General features: G+C 34.9%; 1 protein-coding gene across 6 annotated transcripts in view; it reads left to right on the top strand.

Moving 5' to 3' along the window:
• The window catches only part of LOC122633581 (protein PALS1), a 66,998-nt gene that overhangs the window by 9,238 nt on the left and 39,664 nt on the right, over positions 1-18,096 (top strand). For 3 of the 6 annotated variants that reach the window (XM_043821682.1, XM_043821699.1, XM_043821691.1), the window contains exons 2-6: positions 1,232-2,925; positions 3,729-3,841; positions 4,037-4,094; positions 15,249-15,309; positions 15,988-16,069. In XM_043821682.1, coding sequence (XP_043677617.1) covers positions 2,862-2,925; positions 3,729-3,841; positions 4,037-4,094; positions 15,249-15,309; positions 15,988-16,069 — 378 coding nt within the window. In that variant the 5' untranslated portion in view covers positions 1,232-2,861. The remainder of the gene's footprint in view (positions 1-1,231; positions 2,926-3,728; positions 3,842-4,036; positions 4,095-15,248; positions 15,310-15,987; positions 16,070-18,096) is intronic. The other 3 variants (XM_043821624.1, XM_043821615.1, XM_043821632.1) reach the window with 3 other exon arrangements.

The following is an 18,096-nucleotide window of genomic DNA, read 5'->3' as shown; positions in this document are numbered from 1 at the left end:
TGAAGGATGTACAAAATATATGTACCCACGATTTGTTTTCGAACAAGAAAACTAATTTCGATATTTCTAAATCAAACCGTATTGCAATCTTTTCTTTTTTTTTTTTTTTTTCATTTTTCAATATTCCAAAAGAAAACTTCTATGCTCTAGGATACCGTTTTATCACGTCTAAGAATTGTATTTAGAGCAACGCTACAAATGATGCAAGCAAGGATGCCGTCTTTCTTTTGTTCGCATCGTAATCTTTCCTCATTCTCTCTTTCTTCTTAGCCTCATCCTTTCTCCGCCTACTTTTTCTTCCATTCTCTCTAGAGATTCTTACAAGCATTGTGCCGGTGACTAATGCGTGGTGCTTTCTTTGTCACGTTGAACGTTAGCACGGTACTGTTCTACGCTTATGATTATTGCACACGTCACGATTTTGCCTCTATTCTTAGCTTCCCCGTTAGTCGTGATTTTTTCCCTAAATCTCATAATTTTCCAAGCCGAGGAAAAAAGGACACGATCGTTAGTTTCCTATTATCTCTCATACCATATCTACTAAAACTTTATATCGAACTATAAATTAAAAACGATTTTAATAGAGTTAAGAAAGTAGTGAGAGACATTGTAATCAGGCAATTAATCGAAGGTTTCACGTTCTTCCCGCGCAAGACAAACGCAAGCGGAGTCAGGGTAGTGACTAACTCCGTGTAACATCCCCCATATTGATCACACTCAGCGTCTCTCTCATTCTCTCCTCCGTCGATATCTCCTTCCACGTTAGAGAAAACGCTTGCGTCTGCGTAACCTACATACGTTCTTGTATGATTTTCAGCAACAACGCCATCATCATCACCATGATCATCATCATCATCATCAACATTGCTATCATCGCGACTAAAATCTTGTGGCCCATCTCATCCTTCTTTTCACTAGTATCGTTCTTCATCCTAGAAACACCTCATTCGTTCATGGTAAAATATATACATACACAGTGTGACTATGGTGTACCACATAGAAACAGACTACTCATTCGCTAGTTCGAAGTAGTGTGCTATCGACATCGTTCCGGACGAATGACCTCATTCCCATAATCCACATCCATATGATGAAAGGAGATTCAAAGGATTAGACATTGGAAGGAGATAAGGAATCGTCGAGAAGACTTTCGATGGAACGACAATTCGCCAGCTTCGAATTGATGTCGCTAAGCTTGGAAAGTTCTCCAGTGTGTTCCTCGTGTTCACAGGTGGATGAGAATCGTCAGAGTCGGCCAACGTCATGGCATAGTCTTGGGGGTGGTTCGAATAAAAAGAAGGTGGCGCTGAACGAACGTGCCAGCTCGAAATTCGAAGGCAGGCGTCGATCTCGTTGGTAAGACGCCGTTGGCGTCGCGAACGGACGACGGCGGCGCTGCCGCCGTCACCACCACCATAGTCATCGTTATCAGCCAACAGCACCACCAGAGAGGCTGGATACTATCAGACCTAGAGCAGTGTCGGCACCGCTGCGCCTGCTTTACGTGGTTATCGCGCACAATTTCGCGCACGATGTCGACGTACTCGAAGGACTTCGCGTAAGGGTAGAACGCGGAAGAAGATAATTTCCGCTTGCGAGTACGTGTCTCGGTGAAAAAGGAGTGACGATCCTATGCTAAAAGTGTTTCATCAAATTAAAAGATTTCATTTAGACAGAGAAAAGTGCCAACGAAGGAAGAGAACAAATATTTTCCAGGATCATCAAAAGGATTCTGGAAGAGAATCCTTCTTCTTTTTCTTGAAAAAAAAAACAATTCGTGCGAAACGAACAAAGAAAAATTTTTAACACAGAGTTCTTATCGAACAAATCTTTAAAGACGAGAAACGTCTTATATTTGGATGTGCAATGAGTTTGAAATACATCTTATCAATGTAATTTCCTCGCTTGCTTGATCTCGTCCTCATCGAAGAAATATGAACGCGAGAAGACAATAAGGAAAAATGTTCAAATTTGTGCTGGTGTTTTTCAGACAGACAGATGCAACGGATACGAGAGAAGACGAGATGGCCGAGGCGGCACCGAGAACGACGTTATTGTCCTTCCTCGAATCAACGAACCATCCTCGTGATCCTTCGACGAGATCGTGAACTCCCGCGACTTTTTCCTATTCAAATATTTCAAAAGAAAGATATCGTCGTAAGGATGTAGGCAGGCTCGAGTTCAGGCCCTGTCGTGGCCGAGTTTCCTTACGCGATTCTTCCTATATATATATATATATATATATATGTATGTATATACATATATATATACATACATATATATATATATTTTACTATGATGTAAGTATATACATACACGTTCCGAACGTACGAAAAAAGGATCGTAAGGTCGGAAAGTGGAAAGATCGTCGAGCGTGTCAAAGCCGCTCCCACAAAAATCTCTCGAGAATATAGGCACGATCCTTCTACTCGATCGTCCTACTTTTTTCTCTCCCTCTCCCTCTTCTCAAAGCATCCGTGCATCTCGGTGCATCCCAGTGCATCTCGGTGTCCTAGTGCTCGTCAGATTGTCGAAGGAGGATAAAAAGAAGAGTGGTGAGCGTTCGTAAAAGAAGTGGCCGGTCTCGACGTTTAATAAGCGGGGAAAAAGAGAGAAAAGCAAAGAAGGAGGTCTTCCGATCAACGAGATATGAAAATGTGTGCGAAAATAATCAAATGCACGACACGTGACAACGTCATTCTTCTTGGTGACGGCATGATATCTCGAAGCCGATGACACGGTCGTCGGAGCGTCGTGATAAGTGTTAGTGGCTTAACGTGTATGTCGTGCAGCGTATACATAGGATGTTGTTCCTGGAAGTTGTCCAATAGTCCACGAGGAGAAAGATAGCAACAGCGAAAATGGTGGATCTAGAGGGTTACATCATTATGCTGGCGAATAAGAACGGGGAGATGAAGTTGTATGGTACGTAAATTGTCCATGATCAGATTTGTGTATTTTCAAGAGTATGGAGGGATGGGAGAGGGGGAAGATATTCATTGCTCGTTAAGCGTTTGAATATTTATCACGGTTAAACACTGATAGATCGTCGTACTAATATTATGATTTTGTCGTATCAAAGCCTATGCGAAATCTACGTACGTATATACGTAATCATCGATGAATGTCAACAGATTCGTTACGATCGAGTATAACGTCCGATAAAAAATGAGTATCCTTGGCTGTTAATAGGAAAGTACACGATCCGAAGGACTTCTTTTTCCAAATAGTCGAGTTAAAGATAACCTTGGGATCCATTCGTAAGCATCGCTTATCGGAGATAAAATTGTAACGTGATAAATATTGTAAGGTGTCGCTAAAGAAGGGATCTCGTTTATTTTTGGTCTCTTTTATTTCTGATTAGTATCGCACATTATTACTCGTTCTCTCTGATTATTACGTACTGCAAGTTTAATAACGATATTTGTCGAATTTAATAACGTTTCTACGATTATCATATTGATCAAATCGAAATTGATTTAAAGATTTTATAGATTTATTTTCTTGCATAATGTTACGTTCATTCGTTTCTCAATAAAAATTCTACTTTCTCATTATCTAATAACGCTAATCGTTTCGTGTTTTATATTCAATGACAACAACGACGACTTGTACCTTGCGTTCTACGTTGTTGCTTGATTTATCGCGTGCTTCGTAATGGTATAACTATAACTAACGTAAACACAGACGTCAATGGATCATTCTGACGATACGTCTCGATCCGACAGGTTCTCGTGCGGATAACGCGGACAGTTTGGAATTCGACGACGAAATTCTCCAAGTGAACGGCCGTACTCTGCAAAATGCAACCTACGCGGAAGTCATTCAGTACATACACCAGGTAATTATCTAATCTTCAATACGTCATTTAATCTTCAATTCGTATCTCATTCTTCATTTTCATTTGTAAACAACCATCGGTCCTACAAATATATGTATATACATATATATAAATCTGAAATTATTTACATTAAAATTATGCGGGCCACTTGGATGATTTCCTATCTTTTTAACGCAAATATAATTCTCTTTACAGTGCATCAAATCACGCACGATTTCTCTCCGATTACGCAGGAGGAAGGAGAGCCGGATCGGTGAGTAATACAAAAGTCACGGGATTATTTTTTAATCTCGTTAATAGTATTAGTATTCGTAGTAAGAACAACAACAACGATACTAATGATAATAATAATAATAATAATAATAATAACAATAACAATAACAATAACAATAATAATAATAATAATAATAATAATAATAATAATAATAATAAAGATCTATCGTAGTGAAAAGAGTCGGAATAAATTCACGCAAACTCGAATAAAATAAGCTATAAGTCCTCTTATTGAAAATAAAGAAAACAAAAGAAAATTTTTGTACGAATACTCGAAATTCGCATATTTCATCCAACCTCCTTAAATGAGGGAATATCTTGAACATTGAGAAGCTTGAACAAGAGAGAAGTTGGCCGAGCAGAGCTTTAGACTTTGGTTCTCTAGCGAAAAAGAGAATAGAAGCGAGCAACGAATCGATAACTTCTCGAAGAGAGAACACAATAGTTCTCGGAGAATATATCACCTTTAAGGTTTCGCCAGCTTCTCTCTCTCTCTCTCTCTCTCTCTCTCTCTCTCTCTCTCTCTCTCTCTCTCTCTCTATCTCTCATTCTATCTATCCATCTATCTCTCCTTTTCTCTTTCTCTCACTTTCCTCGTATACCTACGTTGCACCTATTCAAAAAAGCTCTCGAGTACTTTTCGAGATATTCCAAGAACATTGAAATCTCTCAGCTGGTGTCCCGTTCGATAAGACGACGAACACACGTAGCTACGTGCTCGGATGAGAAGCCTTGTTTTAAGCCTAGTAGAAAATTTATTTCTATCCAGCCGTTTTACAAAGGATCGTGCACCAAAGATAAGAGAGGATAGAAGTGTAAAATATCTCTTCTCTGACATCGTCTCTCTTCTTTAAGAAGGATATAAGAAACGACCTTTTTTATTCATCCCCTTCTCTCTCTTTTTCTCTAAATACATCATACACGATATCTATACGAATCCAATGGAAGATTGGATCCAAATGCTCGGTACGCATGTAATGAAATATGAAAAAATCCACAATGGAGAATCTTTTCGAAATTCTTGACGAGATTCTTTCTGACGGTTATCAATAAATCGAAATACGATAAATATTTTCCTCACAATTCATTCTCAACAAGAAGATACATCTATGTGTAGTTTTGTTTTTCGTGACGTACATACGTCTCAGAGATATATCTTTTATAATATAATAATAAGAAACTTATAATTAAATACAATGCAATTAATATAATAACAATTAAATAAAAATATATTTCAGAGTTTATATTATTTTAACAATTTAAACAAAGTTGATTAAAAGTTCTGAGTGCTTTTGATGTAATAACACATTTGTGGGTTCTCTAATAAATTCAATATTTGCTTCGTGAAATGTTTGCACGTTAGATAGCTTAAAGTAAACCATTGGGTAGATTTTAACGAGACCTAGTCTCTATAAAATTTCTAAAATATTATAACAAATTTTGACCTACTTATACTCATAATAATTTTCTCATAATTCAAAAGATTTTTGAGCTTGACAATTCGTTGCAAATACATGCTCAGTGTTCTAACACCGAGCATTAAAATTTGAGATAAACCGAACACGTTTTCGTTGTTTCCACTCAATCCACCCCCTTTGAAATTCGTTAAACAAAAACGCCGATTTAAACAAAACACCAAAAGAAAACAAAACAAAAAGAACTAAAAAAGAGACCAATACACGTACGGTACGTTCTTTCGTCGCTAGTAGTACAGAAGCGGAACGTTTAACGGTCGCACAGGTGGCGGTCACGCGACTCGCTTTCCTCCCCGCGAAATCGCAGAACACTTTTACGGAGGCTAGCCGACCGCTTCGAATTCGAAGCGACGACGAGATAGAACACAGTACAGGTCGTATGCTTCCGTAGCGTTTCGTGCGATTCCGTCGTTCACCAGGTAAATGCCTCAGGTGGCTCGTCAACGAAAGCCTCGTGGAGTAGTGGAACCGAAGGTGTATACTTGGAAGGGGTATACGTGAGGAGTAGGGGTCGAGAACGGAATAAAAAGAGACAGAGAGAGAGGGAAAGAGAGAGAGAGAGAGAGAGAGAGAGAAAATACTAAACTAAGGAAAGAGAGAGAGAGAAAGAGAGAGAGAGAGAGAATTTGGCGACGGTGCGACGAAGTTGGCAGAGTTCTCATCGAGTTCTCCATCGAATTCACATCGCGATCCTCGAAGGCCGAGTTCCTCGAGTTCTCGTCCTCGAATTCGCATTATCCTTCCTCTTCTACGTCCTCGTTCGAGAAAGGAGATCTCACACAAGGCGGCTCTCGCTTGCCTGAGACTCAGTCGACTCGCGTTCAGCGTGCCGTGTAAGTATACCGATTTTACGTGAGTGAGTGTCAAAAAGATACCAGGATATACCAGAGTGAAGAAGAAAAGGAATAAAAAGATCGTATATACGATCGTTTTCTAATCCATTCGAAAAATTGAGTGTATGCGTACGCGCGTGTGTGTGTGTATTTTAAAAATCGTGAGTGCGCTGCTAAATTCACGTTTATTCGTTGCTCTTCGAGAGCTTGAACTCGACTTGCTTGCTGCTGCCACGGTGTTCCCCTCTCCTGCTATTTTATTCTCCTTCTATCCTCGGATTGCTATATATGTGCTTCGGGCCAAAAAGATAAATCGTTATCGATATCATCCTACGCGTTATTATTTTAGGTGAATTTGTCAAATCCTCTTTGAAAAGTCGACGCTTTAGTAGCCTCGATGTCCCGAATATGTCGTGGCAACGAATTCGTCCGTTCAACCGGACGAGCGATTTCGTGGACGAGCACAATGGTGTCACTGCTTGATACGCGATAAACGTAACTCGTGCTAAACGTTTTACGTACGCTGGGTTAAAAATTATTCATAGGTTATTTAAAATCGAATGACTATTTTGTAAACTTAAAACAGAGATATGAATTTTTTAATAAACATGGATTAATTGGTATTTTAATAATAGATAATTAGTGTCAGCAAAAATTGTTTTTAGCTTATAATTTGACGTACAAACGAATTATTCAAATGAAATAATATTTAAATATGTTGTTTATCAAATGCGTTTAGATTCTTCTAAGTTTTATATTGTACTATATACTTGTAATGTTTTTTATTGGTTTCAATGCATTTACGTTTATTTATTCCCTTTCGTCGTATTTATTCCTTATCTAGTCGTTTATCTATTTTTGTGCTATACTCATAATTGAAAACTTTTTGATCGATTAGAGAAAAGCATCGTTAGAATGTCAAATATCGGTCATTTTTTAGTACGCATTAATTCTCTCAATTCGTTTTATTATGTTATCGTAAAAGTATTTATACTTAAATAAGTTTTTGTGTGTGTGTATGTGTATGTCTATATATGTGTGTGTGTATATATATAGAAACGCACACACACATACATAGACATATATATACGTATATATATACATACATATATATATTTACATATATATCGTGATATATATGGATCGTGAAAATATTCTATGGACTTATGGAATTAGTTCTTGGTGATTTGAATCAACAGAGATCGATCTGTCGTGTTTAAATAACGAATAAAAAAGAAGAAAATAAAAATGTTATGTCGTTTACTTATTCAAAAAAAAGGAAATGAATAATATATAACTCACAATAACTATTAGGAAAAATATTAATAAGGACTTGAAATGATCGAATACTTAACAATGTAAAGTGCAAAAATTTTCGCGGAAAGATATGGAGAGACAAACGAAAGAATACTTTTTAATTCCTCAAAGTTATCATAATAAAAGATTATAAGAAAAAAATGGCAATTTATTATTCTAAAATTAGACGAAAGTTATGCAAATTATTTTTATCAGTGATAATATTATATAAATATCTAAAAAACTAATATTATATCAGTCGTCATGTTTTTGAATGATATTTAAACAAAATTTGCTTTTATGGATTAAACATTCCAACAAAGTCGAACGGATCTTACACATGTTTATATATACTTACACTGCTACGTAAATGTATTCTACAAAATTCATATTTGTGACGTGAAATAAGCATCGTCCAGATCCTCTAACACAATATATACACACATGCATACGTATGTACATACATATATACGTACATACATACATACATGCATATATACATGCATATATACATGTATACATATAATCCCTAGTCGTTCATTTTATCACGAGCTAGAACGACTTTTGATCTTTAAGTCGTTCTAAGAAATCGTTGGAAGGAAAGAGCAGGTAGTTAGATATTTTCATTACTTATTCATCGATCGATCGTTGAAGTCTTTATATAAATGACGAATATTCACAAGTCATCGGTACTTTTTTTTCCTACTTACGTGTATTGTACCATTCGGATCAAATATCTAGTCTTACGTTTTTCTCTTTCTATTTAGATACTTCTATTTTGACACAATTTATTTTTCGCTTCAATTCCAATTATTTATACACTTGCTTATCTCGTTCTATTCGTGCTCGCGTAACGATACGCTTTTTTAAAGCGATAAATTTGTATTTTCTCTCTCCGTCTCCCTCTCTTTCTTTTTCGAAAATCATTTTATTTGTTCGAGGTTTAACGGCACATACCGTCACGACAACAAATTCAATAAATTTTTTTTTTTATTTTTTCAAGTACAATAGATTTTATCGTCTCTGTCTCTTTCTCTCTCTTTCTCTTTCTCTCTTGTATTATCATCAAATTTTTCTAAAATTTTTCTCTTCCTTTTCTCTCTTTTTCTCTACCCAATTTTTTTCTATTATGTAATTGTTAACAAAAAATCGGCATATAACGATGAATCTCTTACGTGTGAACCATCGTTATATCCAAAGGAATCCGATGCCGCTGCAGTATTCGAAGGCGAGAAAGCTGATCGCGATTCCACCAAGTGGAAATCGACTTGCATTTGCTTCCGAAGCGAATCGCTCGAAAATATTTACGGAATACGCAGCGGAACGCGTATACGTAATCTTTGTATATTGTTCTGAAATCGAAATGAAAAAAAAATGGGGGAAAAAAAACTTTTCTAAAAAACATCTACATGTCTATCTGCTACATGCTTTGTATTCCATAATTAATAATTAATAATCGATTAGTCTGTTTAACAAGAAAAAGTATCCTACGATCCTTCGTCGAATAAAAGACACTTCGTAATTCTTAAATGGCAGCGGCAAACAACATACGGACGTTTCTACTTCGATCAACGAGTTTACATTCTCTATGATCCCAACTTTTGTTTTTGTGTGTAAAAATAAAAATGATGTAATCTAAAACTTATACATCATAACTTATACTTAGGAAACATTAATTTTCAGATACAAACTGGGAATTAATTTGTGGCGAACAAAAAGAAAAAGAAAAAAGAATTGAAATAAAAAAATGAAATAAGAATATACGAATGCGTGACTTAAAAATTATACGTTATAAAGAGTTAATGATTTGTAAGTGATAACGAAATTTGTACGAATAATGTACAAGGTGGATCGCGTTAACGAGGAAAAAGGAAAAGATACTGACCGACGTTTTAGCGATAATTTGTTCGTACGAGGACGAGCGAGAGTAAACGCGTAGGAAGGTGGTATCCTCGGCAGGTTTCGTCACGGTGCTGCGAGTGAGGAACGTTCTCTTCGTCTGCATTCTGTGCACATGTATACGATCATCGTCGGATGTTACATCCACATAGAAACGTACATATATAAAACGTACGAACGAACATATTCCGTGTATCTTTCATTATGTGTCGATCCTGTGTCCGTGCTTGTGGTTCGGGTGTATCCTGAAGTTGTAAAGTGACGATTTTTTGTGTTTATTTTCTTTCTTTATCTTCATCGCTATTTCTCATATGATAATGTGCCAAGGTGAAGCGTGGAAAACGATTTTTTTTGTCACGGATTTTTCAACGGTAGCGAGGAAGAACCGGCAGAGGGGACATCGTGGAAAAAGTAAATTATAGTAACAGAAAAGTCAGCTACCTAGATCGTATAGGACGTAATTCTTCAACGGAACCGAACAAGTGAGTGTGTACAGTCATATAATAAACGTACGATCTTTTTTCCTCGAGGAATGCAAGCTTGAAAACTTTCGAGAAGACTTCTTTCGCTTTCTTTTCCTTTTTTTTTTCTAAATCATCATTTCAAGACTCGATCGTAATAAAAGCTTCTCCGTGAACGATCGCTTAATCGCACGATGAATCTCTCAGGACTTCCTACTTTGTTCTTGCTCGTCACAGTGGATGACCTTGAAAACCGAGAAAGTTTAACTTTAATAACGGTAATCGAAACACTCAATTTTACCAGAATCGTAACATCGACTGTGTTTTTGCGGTTCAATCGAATGGCCACCACGCGTTTCTTTGTTTTAAATGACTCACAGCTGTTTACAAACGAACACGATGTAAGAGTGAAATTCCGAAACTAATGAAATATCCTAGAAGTTTCTATGGTAATATCATTACCGTCGTGTTTAACGATCCTCTGTTTAATGTATTCACCTTTATGAGATAATACACAACGTCCTTCGTTGTAACTTTACTATTATCGCTTACTGTTAACGCTTTGATTATTATTCATCGATTATTCATACCTCCGACGTGTAGGCTAAACAATCGGATATTAGGCTACACATACGTGAAACGTTCGCGAGTATATATCTGCGAAGAATTAGAACAAACGAGACGACATACTCACGTTCCATGATTCTTTCTCTTTCAAACATTATATAAAATTAAATTTCTATTTGAAAAGTAAAAGAAAAAAAATTACAAGAAACGAATAACATTTAAACAAGGACAGAATATCAATCATCATCGAAGTTTATTTTCGTGTCAATACCTTCGTGAACGCAGACATCTCCAGTACAAAATTTGTAATCGAAGAGTCACAGAATGACGTAGGCATGCGTACAAACGAGAGATGGAGTGGGAGAAGAGCGAAACGGAGTCAAGCGCTTTCGCATACGATCCTTGAAATGCACTTTCTATGTATGAATATTCGACACTTGGAATAATCGTCACGTTCGAATGTTAAGCATGTCTCTTTGTCTTTCTCTCTGTCTATCTATCTATCTATCTATCTATCTATCTATTTATCTATCTATCTATCTATCTATCTATCTATCTATCTATCTATCTATCTATTTATCTATCTATCTATCTATCTATCTATCTATCTATCTATCTATGTTTTTCTCGAATTTCTCGAATTTTGCTCATTCGATTCTCAAAACTTCGACTTAGAAAAAATTCTCATACATATTAGAATGTATAATATGCATTTACATTTATTTTTACATATATACCGCATATTTATATATGTCTATAATTTGTAATATGTAAAACCAAATATTTTATATGTCTTCTGTGTCATTTCGATGTGTAATAAATAAATAAATATAATAAACACATATTATACTTATAAACAAAAGGAAAGAAGAGAGATGAAAATGTAGTAAATATGTTTTTTTTTAAACAATCGATTTCAACTGTTTAAAATAGTTGAAATACTCCTGTTACATTTCGTACAATTCAACAATATAACTGTTTTTCCAGCTGATCGTCTCATATTCTCGTGATTTTTAAATAATAGGTATTTGACATCCTGCGGATATCCGTACGTTAGGGTGCGATATCACAGCGTGTATCCGTCGAAACGAATTCGTACGAACGAAAACGTGACGTTTTAGTAAAACGATTTCTTTTTCCACGTTCTGATTTCAAAGAGACTCCAACAAAATCGGCGTGAATTTTTATAAGTGAAAATTTCGAAAAAAAGAAAACGGAGATGTTCGTAATGATTCAGTGAAGAGTGCTCCATATCTAGACTCTTGACGTACATACAAACATGTACTTATATACATGTATGTACATACATATATATGTGTGTGTACATATATACATATATATATATATATAGATACATATGTATCTGTAGTAAAGACTTATACAGTTAGAAAACTGGTTTTCGTCTTCTCGCGCATCAAGCAATGATTCTATTCGTATGATCGAAGTCTCGCGTGTAGCGGGACCAGGTCAGTCCAGTGACGACTCTATACTTAACCATCTTCCTTTTTTTCTTCATCTTCTTCTTCTTCTTTTTTTTATTCTTCTTCTTTCCTTCCTCTTTATTTCAAACAACATCGACAACATTAAGATTTCCTTGCGTTACTCTTGCGACCAAGAAGGAAACCACATCTAATACGATACTGTTCGATCGTTACTACTTTGACAAAGCGATAGGCAACGTATTCGTCGAGTGAATTAAAACTTTTTAATAGGATAGCCGTGTAACTATCGGGACCACTAGATTTGCATTTCGAGTGAGAGACCGATAGCGGCTACTCGACTGAATAAAGTTGGTTGGAACTTTAAAATCGATTAGAACATTCTAATTTTTACCTTTGATTTATCTTACCATAATAGAAAAATAGAATGATAATAAAGTATGATCCAAAAATATGCAATTCAATATTGTAGATTTTTTAAAATTCAATTTATAATTAGCGAACATTAATTTTTCCATATTAATTTAAGGGGAACGAATAAAATGATACTAAAAAAATGTGTATACATGAATGAAGCAAGTTACATGATATTATGGAATAGTTTCTCAACCTTTCTGCCGTAAAGTTCAATACATTTATTTGTAATGGTATCATATAAACACAATTTATAAGAACCTGCTATACTGGAATCACTGTATATTATTTCAAAGATACGACTGATACTGAACAATTTACGAGAAAATTCTGTAAATATCTTATAAATTAATCAGTTTTCTCGCTTTGGAAAGCTTTGTCCCAAGTTAGTAATCATTATTACTGTTCATTAAAAATTTAACATAGCCCATAGGTTGAGAAACTCTGTTATAGAGGTCTAAAGAAAACATAATAGATCGTACCTACGATTGCACGAAGGATCAACAGAAATAACTAACGATTAGAAAGAAAATTTTACAAACCTGATCTTCGAAAAATTCTTACTTCGATGTTATAGCTTATAGCCATGATCGGCTGGACCACATAAGTGCATAAAAATCGAACCGAAAAACGAATGATTGCGTTAGGTACGTTGAACTGGCGTTCGTTGGTGGTTAATTTTTATCGGCTATGCCAGCGACTAGTTCCAAATATAAACCGTGTTTCGTGTATGCGACGCGCTTCGAAAGCGCTCTCGGACGTATGCCTTCCTCTTCGAGCTTCGCCTCTCCGCCAGCGAAGAGTTTATTTTCTAGTCTCGTGACACGTGCGGAGACGACTGCTGCTACCGAGCTACATCCGTGCTTACCTCGACAGACGGACAGAAAGAGAAAGAGAAAGAGAAAGAGAAAGAGAAAGAGAGAGAAAGAGAAGGAAAGATACTCCAAGGGGACTGTTTTCTCTCTCTCCATCCTTTTTTCTCTGCACTCTCAAGTTTTATCATCTCGCGTAGCTCTTTCACTGTCCCTGTCTAACTTGTGGAAAAGAGCTTTTTCGAGTATCCTCTGCAAGAAAACGAAATACAATTGAAGTGTGCCTCTCTCTCTCTCTCTCTCTCTCTCTGTCTCTCTTACTTCTACATGCTCCATCTCTCTCTCTCTTTATCTGCCTCTTTCTCTCTCGTTCTCATTGTCTTCTTTCTGGTGACTCCAGATTTTTTGTTTTTGTTTTTATTTTTTTTTTTTTTAATGGTGACGGACAGCGTTAGTTCAACGACGAATAGCGGTCGTTTAATGTGATGGGAATGAAAATACGTCGTGTACATGGTTATTTTTTCACACTCAAGAAGAAGAAGAAGAAGGAATAATCGTTGTGACCTTGAATCCATTGCCGAGGAACGACGGTGCAATTTTATTAGCGCGTACTACAGAGCACTGTAAAAGCGTCTCGAAAGGGAGGAGAACAAAGAGGAGGCAGTTCCGATGTCGGTAGTCAGGTCGTTTCGCGAGAAATTAATTCGCTCTACTTGCTAGAAATCTTTATTGGGGTTATACTCGACGCATGTTGTTATGATGACTTTATGTAGATATTAACGTATGTTCATTTGACTTCGATCGATCGTGTCAAATGTTTTTTTAAAACAAAACTAATAGAAACGGAAAGAATAAGGAAATCGGGTAATAAAGATAAAAATTGTTTGTTTGTCATTATTCTTAATCTCCTATTTTAACCGAATCGTCCAATCATTTTTCTCGAGATACAATAAAATATTTCGAAACTTCTCAAGTCGAGTGTTTTAAGAGAAAAAGGAAGAGAGAAAAGGGCTTAGTTCGTGAGGATTTCATAAAAGTCACGATAAAGAGAAAACTTTGAGTGGAAATAAAAGCTGTGAGAGATAAAGACATAAAAGTGTTCACGTGAACGTTCTATGCTAATCAAAAAGAAAGTCTAATCTTCGAGAAGGATTGCTTTTGTGCGATAGTTTGACCCTCTTTTTCACTACTCTTCTTCTCTACCCTTCGAAATGTCAAAGTTCTTTCGCAAATTCGTTTTTTGCGGCTGTTCTCGTTCGCACAGCGATAATCGATCGAATATCGCAAACGATTCCACTCTCGACGACGTTTCGAAGCTTGTACCATCCTCCTCGTCCGACAATTGTGCCGAAGAGAGCAACGATCTAGCAAGATACTTCGATTTATCTAGCATTAAGTTTATCGACGACGAGGATGCCGACGATGAGTCGTTTTTTATGAAAAACGGTACAAAGTAGATTTCTATCGTTTCTTTTTTTTTCCTTTTTTTCTTCTTTCTTTTCGTTCTCATCTGATCCAAACATTTTTCCGATTTTTATTCGAAATTCTCTTACGAGAAAATTATTATTATTGAATAAAAAGAGCATGCAACCCCTTGAAAAACGCTTCGATCGTAAAAAGAGTAATCGGCATCGATCGAATCGATGCTTTCGTTTCGTCGATCGTGTAACTATTAATAGTAGCTCGTTGGCACATCCTATGCCAACTACTTTTCTTTTATCGTCGGACACTTTCAAAGTTCGAATAATTACCCAATCGAATCACCTAAATTCGCTCATTTACATTTATTTACAAATTTATTTAAGAAATGAATATCGTTTGTTAACCGATTTATCAACGTACCCGGTAGTTCGTTACGCGCAATTAATTATCCGCGCAACGCGATAAAACGTAATACAGGGTGTTCTCGCTGTAATTAACTTGTTGAATTCTTGCTAGAAGAGCTGGATGGACCAAATGCTGTACGGATACGAGACGGTTGGGTTATCGCTGTCGAAAGGTAAAATATTTCATATATATTTAAATTAATTATATAATAAAAATGATAAAATTGAAACGAAAATATAGAATTAAAATTTTCGAAATAATAAAATTCGAAATTCGTTACTATTTCAATGAAAAACTTTATTAACCGGTTAATGAATGATTTATTTTTTGAAAAATTTCTAAAAACAGAAACATTATTAAGTTAATATTATATATATAATGAAAAATTTACATTACTAAAATATCATTGAAATATATGTGATGAAAAAGTACATCGTTGCATATATAACATTGCACATTGGGCAACATTAAACATTAAACAATGCATTTATGGGTTAAGATAACTTAATTTAAATATCATGGATATATCCAAGGACTTTCATTTGCTATTCCCTATAAACTACATATTATATTAAATCAATATATAAGTTATTGTAAAGTCACCGATAACCTATTTATTTATTAGGTTATTAGCTATTAACAAGACTCCTTACATAAGAAAAAAAAAAAAAAAAGAGAAAAAAGATACAAAAAACTCTATCGATTAAAATATGCCGATAAATCGTACGATATAATAATATGTAACGTCAAACTATTCGTCCTTGTAAACTTCTTACCGTATAAAATCTTAACTGTATAAAACGAATGTGTAAGAACGTAAACACACTAATACTAACGTATCTTTTCGCAGAGGCGTAAGAGAAAGGTTGAAAGAGCTCGCTGCCCTGAGGAGCATCCAGTTACGGGATATCGAAGCCATATTAGATCATCAGGTAGGTGGATCCCTTTCAACAAGACTTTTATATCTTTCACGATATTAACGAGTTTCACTTTTTGACACTGTAATCAGAATCGTACATTGAGAAATATGTTATTTATGCATGAAGCTTATTTATGTAAACATAAAAACCAAAAAAAAAAAGAGAGAGAAAGAGAAAGATAGAAAAATATACTCGTACTAGCTTGTGTTTTTACGACGACGTGCACAGTATTCGCAGCGACGTTTGTAACGACACATAGGTTTCCACAGCGAAAAGCCATACAAAATTTATTTCAAAAATTTTGCGTAAGCTTCACAATTTCAACTATTCGAGATTATTGAATGTGCGAGGAACAATGTATCAAATTTTTTTTTTTCATTTGTATACTCTCGAAGCAATAAACCATGTCAAAAATTCTATGAAACATTGTACATTTATCGGCGATTTTTATATGTTCTGAAAAGATATGTACATTTTTGTTATATGGAATGTATATTCATTTTCTAACAGGTTTATATTTTTATCATATATATATATATATATATATATATATATATATATATATATATATTAATATTTGAAAATAATAAATTCGATCATTCTTTTTACAATTCTAAGATTTAATTAACGATTTTGTTATAGTATCTTATAATATCTCATGCTTATGTTTATATCATTACATTTTGTAAAGTTTTGTGAATACAATGCAACAAAAATCAGTCCCGGATTCATCCGGACTGAAGTTTTATAGCTAATTTAGGTAAGAATTGGAACGATTTAATTTATTGACACTGATTATGATATAGTTGACGCACAATTGATATATTGAGTTAAAGTAATAGCGGAAGTCATATCAAATGCTCGTAAGATCGATACACAACAATTTTGCAGTATATACTGCAGAAATATATATGCGATTGTATCGTGACATTTTTAAATCCCACAGTTCATAAAATATTAATTCATGGACTACTGAAATGGTTGAAAATTTGGCTGATTGGACAATTCTCAGAAGGCAGCAGAAATTAAAAATAAACCTTGTACGAGCAAAGCTACGTGAAAAAATCTTCCAGCGAATCATGTAACACGGATATCATTAATAGACTTTTGCTTAATTCTGACTCCCCTATATCTTTTGTAATAAGAGTAACTAGAAGAAAGAAAACGATGCCGTTTTTGAATAATAAAACTCTAGATTTGTTTCTTCCTCTTGAACCTACATCTATCAAAGAAAACAAATCAGTACTATAGAACATAATAAAGAAGAGACATCATCTGAGAGAGAAACTTTGAATGAATTTTCTAATCTAAAATCAAATTGTAATAATTTGAAAATATTTTTATATATTATACTTACCTCTTTTAAAAATAATTTTTGGTATTTTGTTATAAAACAGCTATACAACTTTTTACATTAAAATTGGTTTTATACAAGTACTTATCCATATTTAAGTTTATGTTAATAATTAAAGTTTATAACAGCGCATTCGCTACAAATAAAGTCTTCCCACGACTCATGTGATTTCGATTGTTTCTCTCATTTGAAATAAAAAAAATCTAAAATGATTTTTAATTAAGACTAGTTTAACTATAGCAGATATCAAAATGAAAGGAGAAAGATGATAATTGAAAAAATGACAGACTAAAAAAGAAATAAGGAAAAAAAGAAAAAATTTTGGATTAATTCTGGTACAAGTTACAAGGATATGTGCACTGAAAATGTACAGAAAATTTGAAGTTAATCGATCAAGTGGGTGTTAAGTTATGAATTTTGTTTGAATTTTCACAACAAATATCTTAATGTAGAACGTGTAGAAAGGTGTATGAAATATATATAAACAAAATGAAAAATGAAAAAAAGAAAAAACATCGTGGTAGGTTATGAGAGAAAAACTTTCCAACTATAAAGTATAATGCGTTAGCGTAGAAAGCATAGACGATCGATCGTATTGACGTATCGGAAAAACAGGTATGCTTTTGCACACGTCATACGACTGTGTACATACATGTGTATATATATATATACGTGTGTGTGTGTG

Source organism: Vespula pensylvanica, chromosome 1, assembly GCF_014466175.1.
Source record: "Vespula pensylvanica isolate Volc-1 chromosome 1, ASM1446617v1, whole genome shotgun sequence".
Lineage (NCBI taxonomy): Eukaryota > Metazoa > Arthropoda > Insecta > Hymenoptera > Vespidae > Vespula > Vespula pensylvanica.
Note: the sequence above shows the minus strand (reverse complement) of the source record. Positions and strands in the feature narration are given on the sequence as shown.